The following is a 21,757-nucleotide window of genomic DNA, read 5'->3' as shown; positions in this document are numbered from 1 at the left end:
ACGTAAGGTAACAACTATTTAATATAATATTAGGCAGAGTAAATTTTTTTGTACATCTAGCACCAGTAGTGCTACCTTTAAAATGTTTCAAATCTAACAAACTTATGCACTTACTTTGGCGCAATGCCTTTTGGAATTTTTCGTACTCAACATAGTGCTTGAGACGTAGTTCGTCTTCCTCTATCAATTGGCGCTGCCTCAGTAGAAGAAGTCGCTGATGTTGGTTCGTTCTTAGCCGCAAATTGCACAGTTGGTTCACCAAGGAGTCAAGGTTGTGTTTGATATCCTATAGTTAAAAACGAGATCAATTCAGGCCGACCCGTAAATATGAAATAACCTAACAATTCTTACAGATTGAATCACAGTTGGTAGCAATTGGGGATGGGTAGCAGCTAAAGAAACTGGCTCCTCTGTTGTTGCGGGCATTAGTACAGAAGCATCTGAAACTTGAAATTTAAAATTCCGTATACAAAATACCAAACAATGTGTAATTAAAAAATAAAATGTATGTACACCAATGCGATAGCGATAGTTCTTTATTTTTAACATCGCTCGAAAATCTGGGCTATTGTTGAATCGATAATTTGAATGAAAAAATATACATATTTGATATTTGTGAAGTTTCCATTGTTTTTGGTTTTTTGGCAAACAATTTTTTATCAAGTTCTAGCGACGACCAACGTTAGCAACAATATAAATTTGCAGATTCCAAAATAGAAATCGAGACCGCTGATGCCAATTTGGCACGATCAATATTATTCGAGTCGTTAGCGTAATAGGTGCATACTTTTGTAAACGATCGGCAAAGAACGCACTACTCGGATAAAATTTTCTTTAAACTGATTAAGCAACCCTGTTTTTTCATTTAACAACATTACGCTTCAAGTCGCTAGTTTTTACTGACCTACCTGAACTCAGATTTGTTGTTGCGTTTCATGTATCTCGCAACTTTACCGAGTGTTCTTTTGTAGCGCGGTTGCAAAAGAATGCACCTAATAATAAGGGTTATTATAACATTAATATTGACGCCACCAATAGCGCGCTGGTGTGCGAATGTTTTGAGAAATAATGGTATTCTGTTTCAACATACTTTCAGTACTAGAATATGTGGATGCCTGCGATTGCTGAGCCACAATATGCTGCTGCTGCGTAGCTTGCTGTGGTTGGTTCTGAGATTGTTGTTGGCTTGGAACCTGCTGCTGATGAACTTGAGTTTGCTGGTTGTGAGCTTGTTGATTCGGAGCTTGCAGTTTATTGTGAGTAATTTGCTGGCTCTGATAATGCTGAAGATTTTGAACTTGCTGTTGGTTTGCAATGTGCATTTGTTGATTTGCAATTTGCTGTTGCATTTGAATTTGCTGTTGATTTTGCGTCTGTGCATTTGTAGTTTTCTGTTGATTGTTTGACAGCTGCGACGGAAGTGTTTGTGTCTGTGGTTGATTCTGATTTGGTACTTGCTGAGGAATTTGCTGGTTTTGCACACTGAGAGGTGCTTGCTGCTGCTGTGGTGGGACGCTTTGATTAACCGGTGACGGTTGTTGCTGCTGTTGCTGAGGTGTTTTCAATTGCTGTAAGAGTTGTTGTTGTAATAAGTTTTGTTGTATCGGACTGAAGCTTGTAAGGACGTTTTGCTGTGGCTGCAATGTTGGTGTAGCTGCTTGCTTCTGCAAAAGTAGCTGTTGCAAAAATTGTTGCTGTTGTAATAACTGATTAGGAATCTGTTGATGCAAATAAGTTTGCGGAGCCGGAGCAAGCTGTAACTGTGTAAGATTTTGTTGTTGCAGTGATTGAGGGCATATAAGTGGTTGCGCCGAATTAGTAGTATTTATACTACCACTAACTGCGTTAGTTATAGCAACATATTGTCCCGGAATGTGAGAAGCTTCGGTCGGCGTATTAACGAGGCTACCTTTAGTTTGACTAACGGTTTGTTGAGCAATTGCCTGCAAATCAATACGCAGTTTTTGCGATTCCATCCCAATTGGAGGAGTCGTTGGAACATCGTTATTATTTCCACTGCCTCCTCCACCCTTTTGCTCTTGAACTCTACTCACACTGAACCGCGATATTTTTCTCGCATTACGCTGGTCCTCAGGGGGTTTAATATTTGTAACTTGGGCTGATGTGACGCCTTTTGCCTAATACACAACATAAACGAAAAAAGAACATAATTAACTTTGGCTTTCCGCTGATCCTTTATAGTAAACTGTTAAATACCTTTAATCTAAAACCTGAGTATGCATCCAAATTGCAGTTTTCAGTTAAATTTTTGATTGCTATTTACCGTGGTTTTTTCAATTGATACTTGATGCGAAATTTTGGTATTGGGTGGAGAAAGTCATTGAGTACTTTTTGAATATTTTTAAAATTTATTTGTTTATGCATATAAAGATTAAAGTTCAATCAATGGTATATTATTCGCTTTGTTCGAAGACCTTTTGCCACCTTTCGACAAGCTTCATAATTTACCGTTCGTACAGATTTATTGACTCGTCTCAATATAACTTTATAACACACAAGGGGTTTCTAATAAAGTGAAATAAGTTGTCTGACGTTGCAATGTCAGGCGATTATGATGGATGTGACATGACATTCCATCCCAAGTCCAATACTTTACGAAGTGTCGCCGAAGATGTATGTGGTAGCATGTTGTCGTTTTGGAAAACACCTCGTTTGCGACGTGTGTTTCGAATGATATAGTCGTTCAAACCTCCCAATATCCGACAATACTCCTCCGAATCGATAATTCCGTTCGTTGGTAGGAGCTCAAGAAACACCAATTACTTACAATCCCACCACACTAGGAGTATATTCTAATGAAACTGTCCTTTCGAAGTCGTTTGAGGCGCATCATGACGCTAACGATGCTACCAAAAGTAGAGAATAATTCTCTCAGACTGCCACGTAACGCAAAAAATATATAAAATCAAAAGAATTATACGAAAATCAGCTAACGAATCCATGCCAACTTGCAAACCACCAAAAGAAAGAAACTCCCCCGTTTCGTTCAATAGCGAAATAAGCAGGTTGATAAGCCTAAACAACAAAGCCTAAAAAAAGCTAAAAGAGAGAGGAACTTTCACACGAGTTTTAAGCTATAAAAGAGCATGTGCACAAGTAAGGAGGGCATGCGAACAAGCAAAACAAGATACCTGGAAGAGATACGTTAATTTATTAAACCCAACTATCGACACAAAAAACTTATGGAGAAAGTTGAAAACCATTAAATCTCATAAAACACCAAATTTTCCACACATTTTTGTAAATAATAAAGTAATCAATCACCCACAGCAAATAGCAAACAACTTTGCCACTGTATGGAGTTCGATAGGATTAAATAGACAATTCAGTCCTGAACTAGTTAAGAGAAGGCAAATAAACATTAACCAAATGCAAGAAGGTAACAACGTAAACAACTACATACTAGAAGAAGTAACGCTTATAGAACTAAATCTAACACTAAAAGGCCTCAAAGGCACCACGCCCGGTCATGACAAAATCACCTATAGGATGATCAAAAACCCTATAGGATGATCAAAAACGCTTCACCTTCCCTTAAAAATCGTTTATGTGAGTTATACAGTCAAATTCTTAGAACAGGAGTATACCCTCATGACTTGAAACATGCCATACTAGCGCCAATACCAAAACCTGGAAAGAATCAAAATAGAAGCGAAGGTTATCGCCCTATATCCCTGTTACCAGTTCTGACTAGTTCTTCTAGAAAAGCTATTTTTGAAAAGACTATGGAAAGTGTTTAAAACCCGAATAATAAGCATTCAACATGCCATGTACATACCATCTACAAAATAACAAACACTGTAGAATTTCAAAGTAAACTATTTTATACATTTCAAAAGATTTATAAAAATTTTAAGCAATGTTTGACCACAGACATATTCAAAAACTGCTCATCAATCGGACAGGCTTTTTATATATGCGTACATGTGGAAAAATTAATTCAAATTACTTGCGACAAAATCAAAATTTTTTCTTATAAAGTTATTTTTTCACATTGTTCCTACTTTGAGCTCGTGTCATGATTGAAAATATGCATTTCCATCAAAAATTCTTTTTGGTTTGGATTAGCTGGATATTTTACTATGTATTTGCGTAATTACTTTTTCAGAATTCGCTAACCCGTTTTTACTACTTTTGGCCGCTATAGTCCCATTGTGCGACCGGGGCATCGAGATGAACCTTCTGTATGAAAATCTGACGCGCTCGAGTAAATCCAAAGACAATTTTTTTTTGCATCTTCAAGAAGACGCCATGAGCCTGCTTCACATCTGAATCGTCAGATTATTGAATGGGAGGTTCGTTCGGGCCCATTTAACATCCCTTATGAATATCTGACGCGATCGAGTAAATTTTTTTGTCAAGCATTTTTGACTCTTCCGTACGCCCAACCCCACCATGCAAACCGGCAGATTGGCATATATCCGTCATCAGAAACACGTCCGTCACTACCAAATCTAACGCGCTCGAGTTAATCCATGTAACTGTTTTTTTTTTTTACATTTTTGGAAGCCTGTCGATCCGCCACCCACCGCTAGAAGGAAAAACATCACATGACCTTTTTTCTTCCCATCACATAATCTTCAAAATCCAATAGGTCAAAATGACGCTCGAGTAAATCCCGATTTAGCATCGTGGGCTCCTCTACTATAAATTTAACAATATTATAATGCGCTATCTATCTTGCGAAGTGAAAAGATGGCACACTTTCCGTAGATACCCAACACAACTAAACCTTTTAGAATACAAAAGAAGAAATGCAATTTTTCGCAGAGAAATGAGGCAACAAAAGAAAATCAGTTTTGAATATTTTGCAAAAACAATTAACGTTAACACATCACTACAGAACACATAATATTCAATAACAGCAATTTAATCTCCTCAACATTTAATTACTCATCCCTAGCTAATAGCTCACCATTTTGCCCAGAACTGGTCAGAGTACTCATTTCCGGATCAGTACAGACAAGCAAAATCTCTGCAACAAGTTCCCAATCAAACTACCCCAAAAAGTCCAAGGGAAATGGAAGCCTAAATAACAATATACGAACTGCTTTGTACTTTAAAAACAACCAAAGTGAAAACACCCGGTTTCGATCGTATATCATACAACATGATTAAGCACCTAAACAAAAACAAGACTGTTGATACTTTACAACAACGTATTTTCCACAGGTGGCATCCCTCAAAGCTAAAAGCAGCCACTATCATCCCTATTCCAAAACCTCAAAAAACAACCAACTGGCTGGATCGTACCGTCCCATCTCGCTAATCTCGTGTCTTTCGAAATTAGTTGAGAAAATAATAGACACGCGTTTGCTCTGGTACACGGAAAAGATGAAGCTCGTCTCATCCAACCAAGTGGTTTAGACCTGGTAAAGGATGAATTGACGCTCTGCTGCACATTGATTCAAAAGCTCTGTAAAGACGGAACCACACATCAATCTTATCAATTGACTTTGAGAAAGCATTCGACAGGATATGATCCCACGTTATCCTAAAAACCCTACACCAATGGAAAGTTGGTCCAATAATTTTTGGTTTTGTAAAAGCATTTCTCCGTAAAATCCGTGTAAGAGTAAACGGCATCTACTCTAGCCTTTAACCCTTGGTCAATGGTATTCCGCAAGGTTCACCCCTTTCAGTTGTTCTATTTTCCATAGCTTTTAATGAACTCAATTCAATCCTCTCAAATAATAATCGCATCTGCATATACGCAGACGATTTATAAATCTATGTAATATAAAAAAAAAACCGAATCCAAACAGGTTCTCGAGAACACCCTTAACGAAATTTAATGGGTAGTATCGATACTTTTTCCCTGATACTTTTAGAGTATCGATACCATGAGCTCGATGCTAGAATGAGTACTCAGTATCGATACCAAAGTCTGAAATTTCGACCCATTCCCATTGATAAAAATATTAAAAAAAAAACACTTTAACAGAAGAAAAATTAAAAAATAACAGGTTCTGTGTCAACTTTGTTTTCAACCGAAACTGTGCATGTAAGCATTACTCGGTTTTTTTCATACGCATTATTTCGCTTTTAAATCGAAAGTATGCATATGCATAATTTCGGTATTTTCCCATATGCATTATTTCAGCTTTCAACCGAAACTGTGCATGTATGCATTACTTCGGGGTTTTCATATGCATTATTTCTGTGGTCAACTGAAACTGTGCATGTATGCATTACTTAGTTTTTCACATATGCATAATTTCGGTTTTCAAAGTGTGCATATGAATAGTTTAATTTTTTTTCAAATTACTTCTACTTAGTAACGGTTATAATCACTAGGCCAAAGGCCGCCCACGCAAAAATAATTCCACCCCCCTTTTCCATCAACACAGAAAGGAGAACTCTACTTAGTAAGGGTTATAATCCCTAAGCGGGGCCAAAGGCCGCCTACGCAAAAAGGTATGCGCAAAAATACTTCCGCCCTTCTTTTCCGGCAAAACAGAGAGGAGAATTCTACTTAGTAAGGGTTATAATCCCTAACCGCGGCCGAAGGTCGCCTACGCAAAAAGTAGTTCTGCTCAAAAATGCTTCCGCAACTTTTTTCTGGTAACATAGAAAGGGTAATTCTATTTGTAAGGGTTATAACCGCTAAGCGCGGCCGGAGGCTGCCTACAAAGAAAGAAGTTCGTTTTCATGTATGCACCATTTCGGTTTTGTCATATGCATTATTTCGGTTTTGAACCGAAACTGTGCATGTATGCATTACTTCATTTTTCTGATATGCATTACTTCGGTTTTGAGTCGAAACTGTGCATGTATACATAATGTGACCAACCGTATTTCTGTCGGAAGTACAGTAGCTCTATTTGAGCCGTTGTACTTTGTACTTCGGAGTACAGTCCAATGTACTTCTTTACAATGTTTTGTACTACCCAAGGCACAGTGAACAGGGAGTATCAGCAGAGCAACTTATTTTTTTTTTTATTATTATTCGGCCTCTAAAATGTCAAATATTTTTAATTTCTTCTCACAAAAAATATAAATTGTCAAAATCTTTTTGCATGTGAACCTTTTCCCCATGCAAAACAAGCATTGAAAAGCAACGTTTGGGACGTTCAACTAAAGATGCCTTTACATGAGGCGATTTTTTGACAGGCGATAATCGCCTGCAAAAGTTGACTTGCTGTCTACTTTGAGACATTTACACGAGCGATTTTTTTGAGCAATGTTGAATCGCCTAGAAAATCGTCTCCTGTAAATGCAGCATAACTCCGCAGCACAAACGCTGATTACTGGGCCTTAAAAAAGATGTCTAACAAAGAAAGTCGCACCAATTTCTTTCCAAATTTAATTTTTAGTTTTTACTCAAAATCAGAGCATTTTTTGACACTTTAGATAAGACAAGCAACAACAAAATACACAGATGCTTTCCATTTCCAGACAACCGGTCAGGTACGAGCATGATTTTTAATTTCGACCAAACTCAAATACATTGTTTGTTGGTCCAAATAATGAGACACGTATTTTTTCTTTTGTCTCGGAAAATTTTTTCGGCCGAATTAAACGCGATTTTGTTTTTGAGGCAAAAATCGATTAATCGAATTGACAGTGAGAATGTTTTTTTAAAATGCCCATAACTTTGTCAAAATTTAATAGATTCCAACAATGTTTTTACTCAAATGTCAGTAATTCTTGTCACTTCAAGATAGAAATACAAAATCACATTTTCCCGCTTTTTATAATCGAAACTGTATGGTGGAAAGTGTTCTAATATCTATTTGATACACAAAAAATGATCACGGCTGTATTTTTTGCTGATATATTACATACATATGTTCCATTTAGTTAAACAATATAAGAATATTGTAGTATGTACCACAAAAACGTATATTTTCTATAAAATATCATAACTCAGAAAAAAAATCTTCGCTATTAGAGGTTTGGGTTGATTGTAGTTCAAAGTGTCTCTTTCCCGGTAAAAAAGTTTGAGAGAAAAAAAATACACTTTTTGAGAAATTAAGTGTAAAAAAAAAATTTGCACTTTTTGTTTATTGTTAAATAAAAAAATTTAAATAATGATAATCAATAATTATATCATTCTATCTTGAAGTGACAAGAATTACTGACATTTGAGTAAAAACATTGTTGGAATCTATTAAATTTTGACAAAGTTATGGGCATTTAAAAAAAAAATTCTCACTGTCAATTCGATTAATCGATTTTTGCCTGAAAAACAAAATCGCGTTTAATTCGGCCGAAAAATTTTTCCGAGCCAAAAGAAAAAATACGTGTCTCATTATTTGGACCAACAAACAATGTATTTGAGTTTGGTCGAAATTAAAAATCATGCTCGTACCTGACCGGTTGTCTGGAAATTGAAAGCATCCACATAAATGTTGTTTTTGCTCGAATACCGGTTTGATATGCCTTGGTACTACCTTTTAAGTTTAAATTTCGAAAAATTTCAAAAGGTTAGTCATCTCAGTTAAAAAAGGTACTCATATAACAACACATAAATTATGACTTTCAATCACTTCACTTCTCTAGCTGATAAATTTCATTATAAATGGCTTTCAATCACTTCACTTCTCTAGCTGATAAATTTCATTATAAATGGCTACTCAATCACGAAAAATTAAAAGGTGTTAGAGAGCTTAAAATTTCTGTGGCGAATCTTACTTGCTCCTGTGGATATTCAGAAACGACAGTATCGATGCCGTAGTACAAATTTTCTCATCCGGGCAACATATTAACCATTTCCTTACTAACGAAATTGCATAATGCTTCGAGTGGTTTTGATTACTTACACCAGGCTGAGGTTGAACGACCGACTAAATTTACATCTCGCAAACTAGACTCTTATAAATACTTATCGTAATTTTTGAGTCTGGGGAGAGTTCTCGGCTTTCTCTAACTCGCAAAATAATTTTGAAATAATCTCACATTTATTTAAAACACTTCGTCGGCAATGACTCTTAAGTTTTCCAGCATTTCAAAATCATATATGTACGTAAAATTGAAAATAAAATAATTAAATTGTTCAAAAACATTGTTCCCAGCATACCACCGGAGTCCGATAATAGACCGAAAAGGGGGCTTTACGGTTATTCAAAATGTTCTTCATTTTGTTTTTAATTAATAAGTATTAAAGATTTTTCATTTCTTTATAAAAAAAACGGTAAATTAAAAAATTATTTATTCGTTTATTCGAAAACGACGATCAGTTTCTTCTTGTGAAAATTTGTTTTTCAATTCAGACTAAAAAAAAAACAAGATAACAAAAAAACCACTTTGACTCTCACTCCTTATTCGGAGCGTTCCGAAAACATTCATTCGAGGTGTGCCGGAGTGCTCCGACGACGCTCTTTCAAGGTGTTGCTGTGGGCGTCCTTTTTTACTCCATATTCAGAGTGCTTTGTTCAATGTAAAACTTTAAAAATTTTTCCACGAAAATATTTAAAAGTGGCCTAATGATTTTTAAAACTGAAATGTTCGTGCAAAGTTTCAGATCGATCACTTTAATTTGATTACGATTAGTAGATCACTGGGAATAAGCGCCTTGTCTTAGAATAATAAATAGTATAGATTTTTAATTGATAAAATTTATTTGTTGAATTTGTACACTGTTCCCGTTTTTGTATATTCTGCTTTTACCATCTTCTCATTACTTTCATACTATTTTTGGTTTTCGGTTTATGCACTTCTTTGAGCTATGAATTAGTTGGTCACATTATGCATACAATTACTTCGTTTTTCTCATATGCATTACTTTGGTTTTCAAACGAAAGTGTGCATATGCATAATTTCGGTTTTTCTAACATGCATTATTGCGGTTTTCAACCGAAACTGTGCATATATGCAATATTTCGGCTTTTTCATATGCATTATTTCGGGTTTCAATCGAAACTGTGCATATATGCATTATTTCGGTTTTTTTCGTATACATTATATCGGTTTTTTCATATGCATTATTTCGTATGCACAGTTTCCATATGTAAAATTTCAGGGTGCCACTCGTGCTACTTAGGTGTACATGGCGTGCGAGTAACATTATTTTTTGCTCATTTCTCATACAACAAATCTTTGCTCACTCATTTCACCACTCATCCTTTATTTATCCATCGATTTTTTTCATTAGTAACTTGAGTTGTCTGTAACAGAACAGGCTTTAGCACAATTGCAGGAATTTGACACAGAACCTGTTAGTTTTTTAATTTTTCTCCTGTTAAAATTTGATTTTTTTTTCATAAAATAAACCTGAATGATTAATTAATTTGTCAGAAACTTTCAGTACTATCGGAAAGTGATGTACACACGGTTTATCGAAAATTTTGTTAGCTTTCATTTGTCGTATTCCATTTTCAGTTTGTTAAATTAGTGTGAGATATAAGCGACTAAGTGGAACCACCTTTTGTTTTAAGCTAAATAACGGTAAATGGAAAATATCTCGAAAACGTATCCATAGAATAAAAAATTAATTCGATTTTTAGAATCAACAGGCGATTCTACATACAAATTGGACAGTGGAGACTGGAGAACAAAAACCAAATTAAAATTAGTGATCCAGTGTTATTGTACGTGGCATATTAAAAGCAAGACGTTGAAAATGTTTCAAATCGGAACTACGCGCACTTTTCATATAACGGTAAATTTCAGAAATGCTGAAACTTCGATATTTCGAAATTAAAGGACGCTAATTTACTCAAAATTGAAATTCACAAAAATCGGTTGAAAAGAAAAAACATTATTATATGATTTTGGAAAAAGAGAGCTGGTACCGCCAACTTACATATAACTATAACCACCGGGTATTTAATGTTCGGCTTTGTCCGAGCTTAGCCTTCTTTACTTGTTTAATATTAAAATTGCTAAAAAATTACGCTGCATTAATCAACAAATCGGGGCTAATATTTCTATTGTTGTTCATTTAAACGACGCAACTATATAAACTTTGTAATCAATAGAAAAAATGTAAAAGGTCAACGAAAGAGTGGCAAAAGAACTAAAATGTATGCTTCTTTAATATTTTGATGAGCTTTATTGTATTTATGTATTTATGTAAATGGTTTTCTTGTAGTGGCTTTATCGAAATTATTAAACTAAAAAAAAAACTTTTTACTACATATTTTCTCGCACATATGCGTTACTGTTTTTATAAAACATTTAATTTTAACTTCACATAAAGTTTCATTATGCTCAAACTTTCCGCCTGGAAGGAATACAGATTGTTTTGACACTAATTTGTTAAAAAAAATGTACGAGCTCTATTCACCTTGAACAAAAAATGTGGAAGTTGCAAGAAATCACAAAATTTGGAAAGTTCTTTTCCTCTCCTTTCTCGCATATGAGGACGGATTTCCTCAAAGGATCCGCAAGCTTTTCATCAATGGTTTTTGCGAAGCGGCGCGTATGTCTTTGTAAAGTTATGGTTACGTTGCAGGATAAAAATATAACCCAAATTGGGGCTGCTATTGTTTTTGATATTACTTACTTTTATTTTCACAATTTATAATGTAAACAAATTTTGACATCTGTCGTTGATGCATACCGCCTCCTATGGCGGGATAAAAGCCGATTTTTACCGACAAGGATAGAATCGCAATTTGTGGAGATCGCCGAAAATTCTGATAAAATTTTAGCGATAGCGAAATTTAGAATCCGGCTTCCATTTTTATATTTTGCGGAGGGAAATCGTAAATTAAAAAATTCGTATTCCACAATAGGGGTGATCATTTCTTAGACAATTTTTTAGTAGCTTCAACAAAATAGGTCCACGCAGGTCGTTCCAAATCGTTCATTGAACCTAAGAAATCACAACCCTTTATTGATGCTCTTATTTGTAGGACATGGAAAATTCTTGCTTGTTTCCTTTTTGTGCTCAGACTAGGAAATTTTATCATTACATAAGAAAAACATTGCCCATTTTTGTCTAACATCTTATTTCATAGGGCCCCGAATTATATATGCATATACAAATGTGAATTTACGGTATTCTGCCCTCGCACACCCGAAAAAAATATTAACAAGACTTTTAGGACAGAATCAGCCGCACTTGATATGCGTAGGTTGAATAAGAAGATGGATAAGCGACAAGAGGTTACTTAGATTTTGTTGCTTTTCCATTTTTTTTCTTACAAAAAAATCGTGATAGAAAGCTCGATAACATTGCTAAAAGGAAGCAAAAAACAAAACCGACTTCAATTCTCATAAAAATTTAACTTTATCGTTAATTTCTTCATGATCCATCGGATTTAAATCAAATTGGTATGGGACCACCTGTGAGGTAACCCCTTTCCATTAAAAAAAAAACAACTATAGAAATCGGTTAACGTGGTCAAAAGTTATGCGGTAACATACATAAAAAAAAAATCAGACGAATGATAACCTTTCTCCTTTTTGTGAAGTCGGTTAAAAAATACATAATTTTCTGAGTGAAAGAAGCAAGCTTTCTCCTCTTGTGTACGATAGAACGACACTTTTGCACCTAACCTCAACAAGTGTTTTCTTTTAATCTGCATATACATACTTCTGCAGATTTTCAAATCATTTAATTCTTCTTGAATGAAAATTTTTGGCTTTGTACACGCTATTCTTTTGAAATCACTGTCACTGCTCACTTCATTGAAGATTTCATCGAATTATACGTCACTGATCGAAAGAAATGTAGGAATATATACTTCCTCTAAATGCGTTAAGGGTCTTCTATCCAATTTAAGTCTGGATAAATAACTTTTAAACGATAACACTGCGAAAATTAGCACAGCAGAAGTAACAGTCAGCAAAGTCATATTTGGTGAATCCCACGTCAACTCACAGACATTTCAATGACTTATTGGGATTTGGTTAATCTTCTGTGTAATCAAAACCTATATTATGAAAAATATTACCATTAAATATTTTTTGAAAATTTAGAAAAATGGCGGTTACACAAGACTTAAAGATTTTTGGTACTATTTTTTTAAATCGTTATAACTTTTTTTTCATTCATCCGATTTAAGTTTTTTATACCAGAAATTATTCACAAAATAATTCAACTTTACAAAGCAAGATCCCTCGTTTACAAAAAAAAAATTAATTTCTTTTAAAAACCATAAAAAATAAATGTCGCCATTTTGAAAATATTGGGTCTTAAATTCTCTAATTTTTTTTTCAAATGTAGTCCCAAATGTGGCACCCTGAAATTATGCATATGGAAACTGTGCATACGAAATAATGCATATGAAAAAACCGAAATAATGCATACGAAAAAAACCCTAATAGTGCATATATGCACAGTTTCGGTTGAAAGCCGAAATAATGCATATGACAAAAACGAAATAATGCATATATGCACAGTTTCAATTGAAAACCGCAATAATGCATATTAGAAAAACCGAAATTATGCATATGCACACTTTCGTTTGAAAACCGAAGTAATGCATATAAGAAAAACGAAGTAATGCATATATGCCCAGCTCCGGTTCAAAACCGAAATAATGCATAAAACAAAAACCGAAGTAGTGCATACATGAAAACGAACTTCTTTCCGCGTAGGCGGCCTTCGGTGCTTAGGGATTATAACCCTTACTAAGTAGAATTTTCCTTTCTGTGTTGCCGGAAAAGGGGCGGCGGAAGTATTTTGGCGCAGATCTTCTTTCTGCGTAGGCGGCCGCGCTTAGCGATTATAACCCTTACTAAGTAGAAGTACATAATTCATAGTAGAAAAAAAAAACGAAATTATCCATATGCACACTTTCGTTAGAAAACCGAAATAATGCATATAACAAAAACCAAAATAATGCATACATGCACAATTTCGGTTCAAAACCGAAATAATGCATATGTGAAAAACGAAGTAATGCATACATGCATAGTTTCGGTTTAAACCCGAAATAATGCATATGTGAAACACGAAGTAATATATACATGCAGTTTCGGTTGAAAAGCGAGATAATGCATATGAAAAACCCGAAGTAATGCATACATGCACAGTTTCGGTTGAAAACCAAAATAATGCATACTAGAGTGCCAGTTACTGTCGAAATTCGACAGTTTTTCTAGTTTTAGAAGCCTTGGAGAGGTTTTCTAACTTAACACGTAGCAAAACTTATACGGTACAAATTAACTAATCGGAAAATCTTCTGCTAAAACGTAACAACATTTTTTTTTTATCTGAGAAGGTATTTGGAGAACTTCGGCAGGACTTGGAATTGACCCGATACATTCAAGTTTATCGATAAATTTCAATGATTTAATACATATCGATAGTTCGATGAATTTCAAGAACACTAAAATTCGATAACTCAACAAAATTCGTTAACTCGACCAATTTCGATAACTGTGAAATTCGATGGCTCGATAAATTTCGATAACTCAAAAATGTAAAAACTTTGGATACCTTTATAAATTTTTACTTTTGACATCTCCACATTTTTCGAAAACTATCTAAACATTTTGATAACTCGTTACACTCTGTTAAGACGATTAAATTCGATATGCAGTCATAAATTGATAAGCTTATATAACCTTGAAATTTCGATAAATCGATATATTTTGAAAATTCCATAAACTTAGCTGCCTTGAACCAACCAATTTCAGTAGATCAATAATAATCGATAACTCTGTAAGTTGAAAGAACTCCACGCATTACGACACCTCGATTAATTTCGTTAAGTCTATAAATAATGATAATTCAATAAATATGGATAACTTGACACATTTCTTTAACTTGACAAATTTCGTTAATCCCACACGTTTTTTTAGCTCGATAACTATCCGTAAATTTGGACAACTAAGTTTCTGTGTCTATAAATTTCGACAACTCAGTAAACATTGGTAATTTCGATAATTATAAACTTCGCTGATTCGAACAATTTCAGTAACCTTTATGGCTGATTTAATTTCGATTCCTATCGGAAAATTTCAACTTTGTTAACCTAATTCTCATGTATTTCTCATTGTCTCCATTTTCGCCTTTATCTCAATTTTCGTCTTTATCTTCTCTTTTGCCTTATTTGTCTTCATCGTTATCACTTGTTTCTTCATCTTCATATTTATCTTTATTTCAAAGTTTATTCTCAAATACGAAGTAAAACAAAATGCGAAACGCTTGAATTGAACAGGTTGCAAAAACAACCATAAAGAAATATTGAAATTTTTAAACGACGATTTTCAACCAATTTCGAAACTATAAAAACTCTCCTCATCTACAGAAGATTACTTTCCAACGGTGTTTCTGGTTTTGAAATCGGTAACTTTACCTTGGTCTTCATCTTTGTTTTTATCTTTCACATCTTTGCTTATATCCTTTTCTTTTTCTATTCACGTAGATGAGATGAGGTGCGATGACGTGATAAGATGTGACGTGATTTTATGTGATGTGATAAGATGTCATGTCATGTGTTGTCATATCCTTTGATGTCATGTCATATGATGTCATACCATATGATGTCATATCATGTGATGCCACGTCATGTAATGCCATGTCATGTTATACGATGTCATTTCATGTGATGTGAAGTAATGTGATGTCATGCCATATAATGTGATGTCATATCATATAATGTCATGTCACGTGATATCGTGTGATGTGATATCATATTATGTGATGCAATAGCATGTGATGTCTCTTCATATCATATGATAAAATGTGTGTGTGTGTGTAATGTGATCACATTCCATTTACCGATTAGTGTATCGATAACCCTGTTGATAACTGTGTTGATAAAAATACCGATAACAATATCCATACTCACATAGAAAGATACAACGATTGTAAAATCGATTAATTCAGCGATAAATATAACAATCATCAGTATCGATTATTGTACATATCGTTAACAATATAAATGACTAAATCGATAACAAAATCAATTATTTAATCGATTATTATACCGATAACAATATCCATTATTGTATCGATAACAATATCGATTATTATATTGATTATTATAACGATTACAATAGCGGTTATTTAATTAATAACAGTATCGATAACAACATCGATTATTTTGTCAATAGCAATACCGATTATTATATCGATAAGAATATCGAGTTTTATATCTTCACCTTTACCTTAAAGTGTTTAAATTTACTTTATCTTCGTTTTTGCCTGTACCTCTAGGCATCTTTGTTTTTGTTTTTATTCTCAAACCGCTAAACCGCTGAGAACCATTTCCATCTGCATTATTCACCTTTAATTTGACAATTTACTCCCAGCCAACCAACTGCCGCTAAAGAAGTTTCACTTCATAAATTCAAGAAATGTTCTTACCCTTTCAGTTACCCAAATTCTTATGTATCTCCCATTGTCTCCATTTTCGCCTTTATCTTCACTTCTGCCTTCTTTTTTTTGACTTCATCGTTATCATTTATTTCTTCATCTTCATATTTATGTTTATTTCAAAGCTTAATTTCAAATGTGTAGTGAAACAACAGGCGAAACATGTCAAATTGAACATGTTGCAGCAACATCTATACACAATTTGAAAATGTTTAAACGACGGTTTTGGCCGTAATTTTCAACCAATTATGAAATCATAAAAACTCTGCTCATCTACGGAAAAATGCCTTTCCAACGGTGCTCTTGGTTTTGAAATCGGTTCGGTAGAATCGCCAAACGAACGGAGACAAAATTAGCGTATTAATATATAGATGAGAAAATACCGAAATTATGCATATGCATACTTTCGTTTTAAAAGCGAAATAAGGCATACGAAAAAAAGCAAAGTAATGCATACATGAACGGGTTCGTTTGAAAACCGAAATAATGCATATGGCAAAAACCGAAATAAAGCATATATGCACAGTTTCGGTTGAAACCGAAATAATGTCTAAGTGCAGAGTTTCCATATGCGAAATTTTTGGAGTTAGCACATTTGCATACCACTGCATAACAACAAGTAAGAACGACATTACGGAAACTTTTTTGTAATGATCTATTTTGAGTTGTGCTTACTGCATTAAAATCTAAATTTTCATAAAAAGTGGACTTAGCACATTTGCGAACTAAGCCAACGATATATTTTACACCTGTTTTTTTGTTTTACTTTTGATGTTTCATGGTCATTTGTTTTTACATCGAAGAGAAGTGCCGTTATATCGATATATTATTTAAAGAATAAATCGTGGTTTTCGTTTGAATCTTTCCGTATGTGGGTTTATTTTAATAATTTCTTTTCTTTTATTACTGAAGAGTGTCATGATTTTTCCATAAACAAAAATTCTCCTGACATAAAGTTAACAGCAGGAAAAACCTCATGATTCAATTATTAAAGGTTTTTCTAAAATTTGACATTCCCACCCACAGGGATGGTTTTTGGAAGCAGGCGGAAATTCAATCACCTCTCAAAGAGTAACGAAGTCCCACAAAAATGTACCATTTACATACGGTTGATGGATATTAAGAAAATATTTGTTTGTGCAAAAATTATATAATTTTGATAAAAAAAATACACCATAAAAAATATATGGCGCTTACTTTTCTTTCGCGGTTATGGCTTGATTGCTTCTAATACGGTAACGTGAATTCTTTGATGTTGCACTTTTAGGGCCAGTTTGAACTTAGATCACGTAAACTGCGTTTGTCTTGACCAGCTCGAGCGGTTAATCTAAGTTTAAACCACAGCCGTGCCCTGGAAAACCGGCCCTTAGTGTTCGGGAGACATTATATCACCGACCAGAACATCAAACATTGGCTAACACAGTCGCGATTGGCGACAAGGCCGAATTTTACAAAAAAAAATAAAAATATTGACTATTTTACCCGCCATTTGGTCTATTAGAAAAATTTAACTTGAGTTTGGTTTTTCGGATCATATGGCCCGTGCTGGTAAAAAGTTAATAGTTTCGAATCCTGCTGTTAAAGTTGGATTTTCAAAATTTTCTGCATTGAGACCGAAAGTATGCATTTTAGCAGGAACAAGTGGCACCCACAACGTACATATGTATGTGTTTGTGTGTATCATCAGAATGCCAAACTTATGTTCACGAATGGAAAAATAGTAGAATTAAGTGAATGTAATTATTAACCATTTCCCACTGCTAAACATTGGTTGGCTCAACTAATTTGTAATCCTCCACGAATCAAATGTTATTTATTTGATTAAATGAGCAAGTTGTCCTTGCGATGAAAACCTTAAGATTTTATTAGAGGAAGCCTATGTAAGGAATATACTACAGATATCACATTCCAACAGAGCCCTGGCTTCCTCTAATAAAATCTTAAGGTTTTCATCGCCAGGACAACTTGCACATTTATTCAAATAAATAGCATTTGATTTGTGGAGGATTACAAATTAGTTAAGCCAACCAATGTATAGCTGTGGGAAACATACTGACCGGATTAACATTTTTTTTTTGCATAAATTCTAAAAAGATAGTTATCATTTTCAGACTTGGTTCATATATTCTTCATGCTATTCATATATCGACCACTTTGCGCAAAATTATCGTATGTTACAATTTTTACGAAATTCAATGTTTGATGCAAGTTTGTTCTCCATCCCATAAGTTATCGCCTATTAAAATAATATAGCTGAAATTCCTTAAGCTACCATAAAAATTAACTGAAAATTTTATCGTATGTGACAATAAATTTTCTCTTGTGGGCGAAATTATCGTATGTGCAAAGAAATTAGAATGGGAAGCGGATTGCTCGCATTCGTCATGCCTCTATTCGCTTCACCGTTATCAATATCTGTTATATTATTATTATTATGTCTATATTTTAGTTTTTTTAAAATAAATTCACGGCACTTTATAAATATTTACTTATCGTTGACGAAAGACATACAGCTAATGACATACATAAGTCTTTATTGCGACAGTTGCGCAAAGTTGTTACCCAAGAAAATTTAAATTAACTTAAATAAGCTTCGTATAGCTATATTCGAAAAAACTCTAGTAAAATTGAACTCATGTACGGTTATTATGATTGTTCTACTAAAAAGTCATGAACAACTTAAATTTTACTTAAAAGCTAGAAACGTTGTACTATCAGTCCTTATGCATATCCACAAACAAATTTAATGATTTGCAAAATCTTTGTTTTAAATATAGCATACCATCAAAATACCACAATGAATATTTAAATATAAAATATTCATCAAAATTAAAAGACTTGTTAAATGAAAGCGACGACGAATATTAAAACAGTTTCAAAACGTTAATTTTAATTAAACCTTTGTCTTTGTTGAACATTAATACTGTTTAATGTTAATGTAAAAACTTAATAATAAAAAAATTAAAAAACTCTTCATTTTTGGCAAATTTAAATAACACATACCGTTATGTTTCAGTTTATGTGCAATTTCAACTGTTATATATGTTATCGTAAGTACCAAACTTGGCGAGTACATTTATATTTCAAAAAAAAAAGAAACTTTTCCACGAAAAAAGCTTGAGGTTAATTAACTTACTCAATTATTCACCAAATCTAGAATTTAGTATTGATGGTGCAAAATAAAAAAACACTCCTGTAAAATTTGGTTCTTGTAACATTCGATAATTTTACGCAAAGGAGTCGATATACCTTTGCTTTTGAACGATAACCTTTTTCACAACTTTCTTAAACCTTGCTAAACCCCTTTATTTTGTGACCCATATTGTTATACATATTTCAATAACCTAACTGCCACAATTCAAGTCGAATTTGCTTTCTTAAATATGTGGCAACCCTACTAAATATAGTTCTGAATAAAACCATTCAAACGTATTTCGATTGATACCAATCTCCTTAAAACACCTTAAAAATAGCTTAAATATTCAACCTAAAGATTTCTTAGCACTCTTTCGTTTCGAATTTTCCAACAGGTGGCAACCCTTACGAAAAAATAAGTTTATTGCACATCTATAGGCCAAGCTCTTGACACCCCATTTTTTAAATTGAATGAACTGTGAAAATCTGATTTCATTAACAAAAAATGCATATGTATATGTAAGGTAGTAATTTTTAAAAAGGGGGCAACCCCACTAAAAAATTAAAGCTTTTTGCACATCCGGAGACCATATCCCTTCACTTTGTACCTCATTTTAGTCCAACTAACTGTGAAGATATAATTTTTAAAATAGTGGCAGCCCTACTAAAAAAAATAATACATTATTGGACATCTAGAGGCCAAGCACCTTCATTTGACACCTCATTTTCTGTAATCCAACGAACGGTTCGGATCTTATAATTTTTTAGACAGATAGCAACCCTATAGAAATTCTCAGGCCTAAAGATAATACCTTTTTTACAAAAACTTTGACAAATCTGTTCAGTAGTTTTCGAGATTAACGTGATGAAAAAATCCCGAATTTATTTTATTCTATGTAAGGAGGATACAAAGATTTCTACGTGTACTTCGCTTAAAATGTTATATTTCGGAAAAATGAGCAAAAATGAGCAAAAACTGTTATTACTCAAATAAAATCTAATTATTATTAGGCATATTTTTAATATTAGTTCGCCTCACCACTTGCCAGCTTGCTACTCCACGGAACACAAAAATACACACGTTCACGAACAGCTGTTCCTTATCTATATATATAAAAAAGAACGGTTGGGCCGATTTGGCTAACATTTTTTTTTAGTTGTTCGTAATTGCCAGGTTCTAAAATATTGCAAAAAACGCGATTTTTTGACACTTTCACCACGTTTTTCTCAAAATCTGGAGCTGATGGAAACTTTATACTTACGGATTCGTAATCAAAAATGTCTATCAAAAACACCTTTAACATTTGACGCATCAAAATCGGTGTTGTTCTGTGTTATCTACACTAATTAGGTAAAGAAAAACTTTCTTTTTGTAAGAGGTGATCTCGCGAACTGCAGAACTGAACCGCTCAGGGACAATTTACTGCAAGAGCGTGCAATTGCTGGCTTATACCTAGGACATCGACATCATCGGCAACAAAAACCGCGGAAGTCTGTTCTGCCTTTTCCAAGTTGGATAACGAAGCAAAGCGCGAATGGGTCTAGTGGTAAACGATGACAAGACGAAGTATCTCCTGTCATCAAACAAACAGTCAGCACATTCGCGCCTTGGCACCCACGTCCCTGTTGACAGTTATAATTTCGAGAAAGTAGAGAATTTCATTTACGTGGGAACCAGCATTAACACCAATAAAAATGGACCGCATGAATAAAAAATAAGCAATTGCTTTTTCTTAAAATTTCTAACACTTTACGAGATTTATTCAAACAAAGTTGAAGTAAAAGGGGGAAAATTTTAGTAGACGGACGGCAAATTCTAGAAAAAGGTGGGACGAGGGGGGGTAGAATCGGACCCCCTGATTTCAAAACTACCCCCCTTTTTTCTAGCAACCCTATAGTTCTTATATAATTTATTGTTAAAGTTTTCATATAAACGATGAATAAGATAGCAAAATAACATACAACTTAGTGCTACCAGACTGGAATTTTGAATAAGAAAAGCGGATTTTTAATTCGTAATTTTTACTTGGTAGAATTATTATTTCTGTGTTGCCGAAGAAGGGGGGGCTGAACACATTTTGCAGAGAACACCTTTCTGCGTAGGCGGCCTTCGGCCGCACTTAGGGATTATAACCCTCAGGCAGTAGAATTCTCCTTTCTGTTTTGCGAAGAAAAGGAGCTGAACACCTTTTGCAGAGAACACCTTTCTGCGTAGGCGGCCTTCGGCCGCACTCAGGGATTATAACCCTCAGGCAGTAGAATTCTCCTTTCTGTTTTGCGAAGAAAAGGAGCTGAACACCTTTCAGCGTAGGCGGCCTTCGGCCGCACTTAGGGATATAACCCTCAGGCAGTAGAATTCTCCTTTCTGTTTTGCGAAGAAAA

General features: G+C 34.2%; 1 protein-coding gene across 9 annotated transcripts in view; it reads right to left on the bottom strand.

Moving 5' to 3' along the window:
- The window catches only part of LOC118745750 (serine/threonine-protein kinase WNK1), a 221,208-nt gene that overhangs the window by 23,030 nt on the left and 176,421 nt on the right, over positions 1-21,757 (bottom strand). For 8 of the 9 annotated variants that reach the window (XM_036479396.1, XM_036479399.1, XM_036479390.1 and 5 more), the window contains 3 exons: positions 1,091-2,138; positions 352-446; positions 115-286 (listed from right to left, as the gene is read on the bottom strand). In XM_036479396.1, coding sequence (XP_036335289.1) covers positions 115-286; positions 352-446; positions 1,091-2,138 — 1,315 coding nt within the window. The remainder of the gene's footprint in view (positions 1-114; positions 287-351; positions 447-1,090; positions 2,139-21,757) is intronic. The other variant, XM_036479394.1, reaches the window with a different exon arrangement.

The sequence above is a fragment of the Rhagoletis pomonella genome, unplaced genomic scaffold, assembly GCF_013731165.1.
Source record: "Rhagoletis pomonella isolate Grant_MI unplaced genomic scaffold, Rhpom_1.0 Rhpom_scaffold_00009, whole genome shotgun sequence".
NCBI classification, from domain to species: Eukaryota; Metazoa; Arthropoda; class Insecta; order Diptera; family Tephritidae; genus Rhagoletis; species Rhagoletis pomonella.
This window is presented reverse-complemented; position numbering and strand designations above follow the sequence as displayed.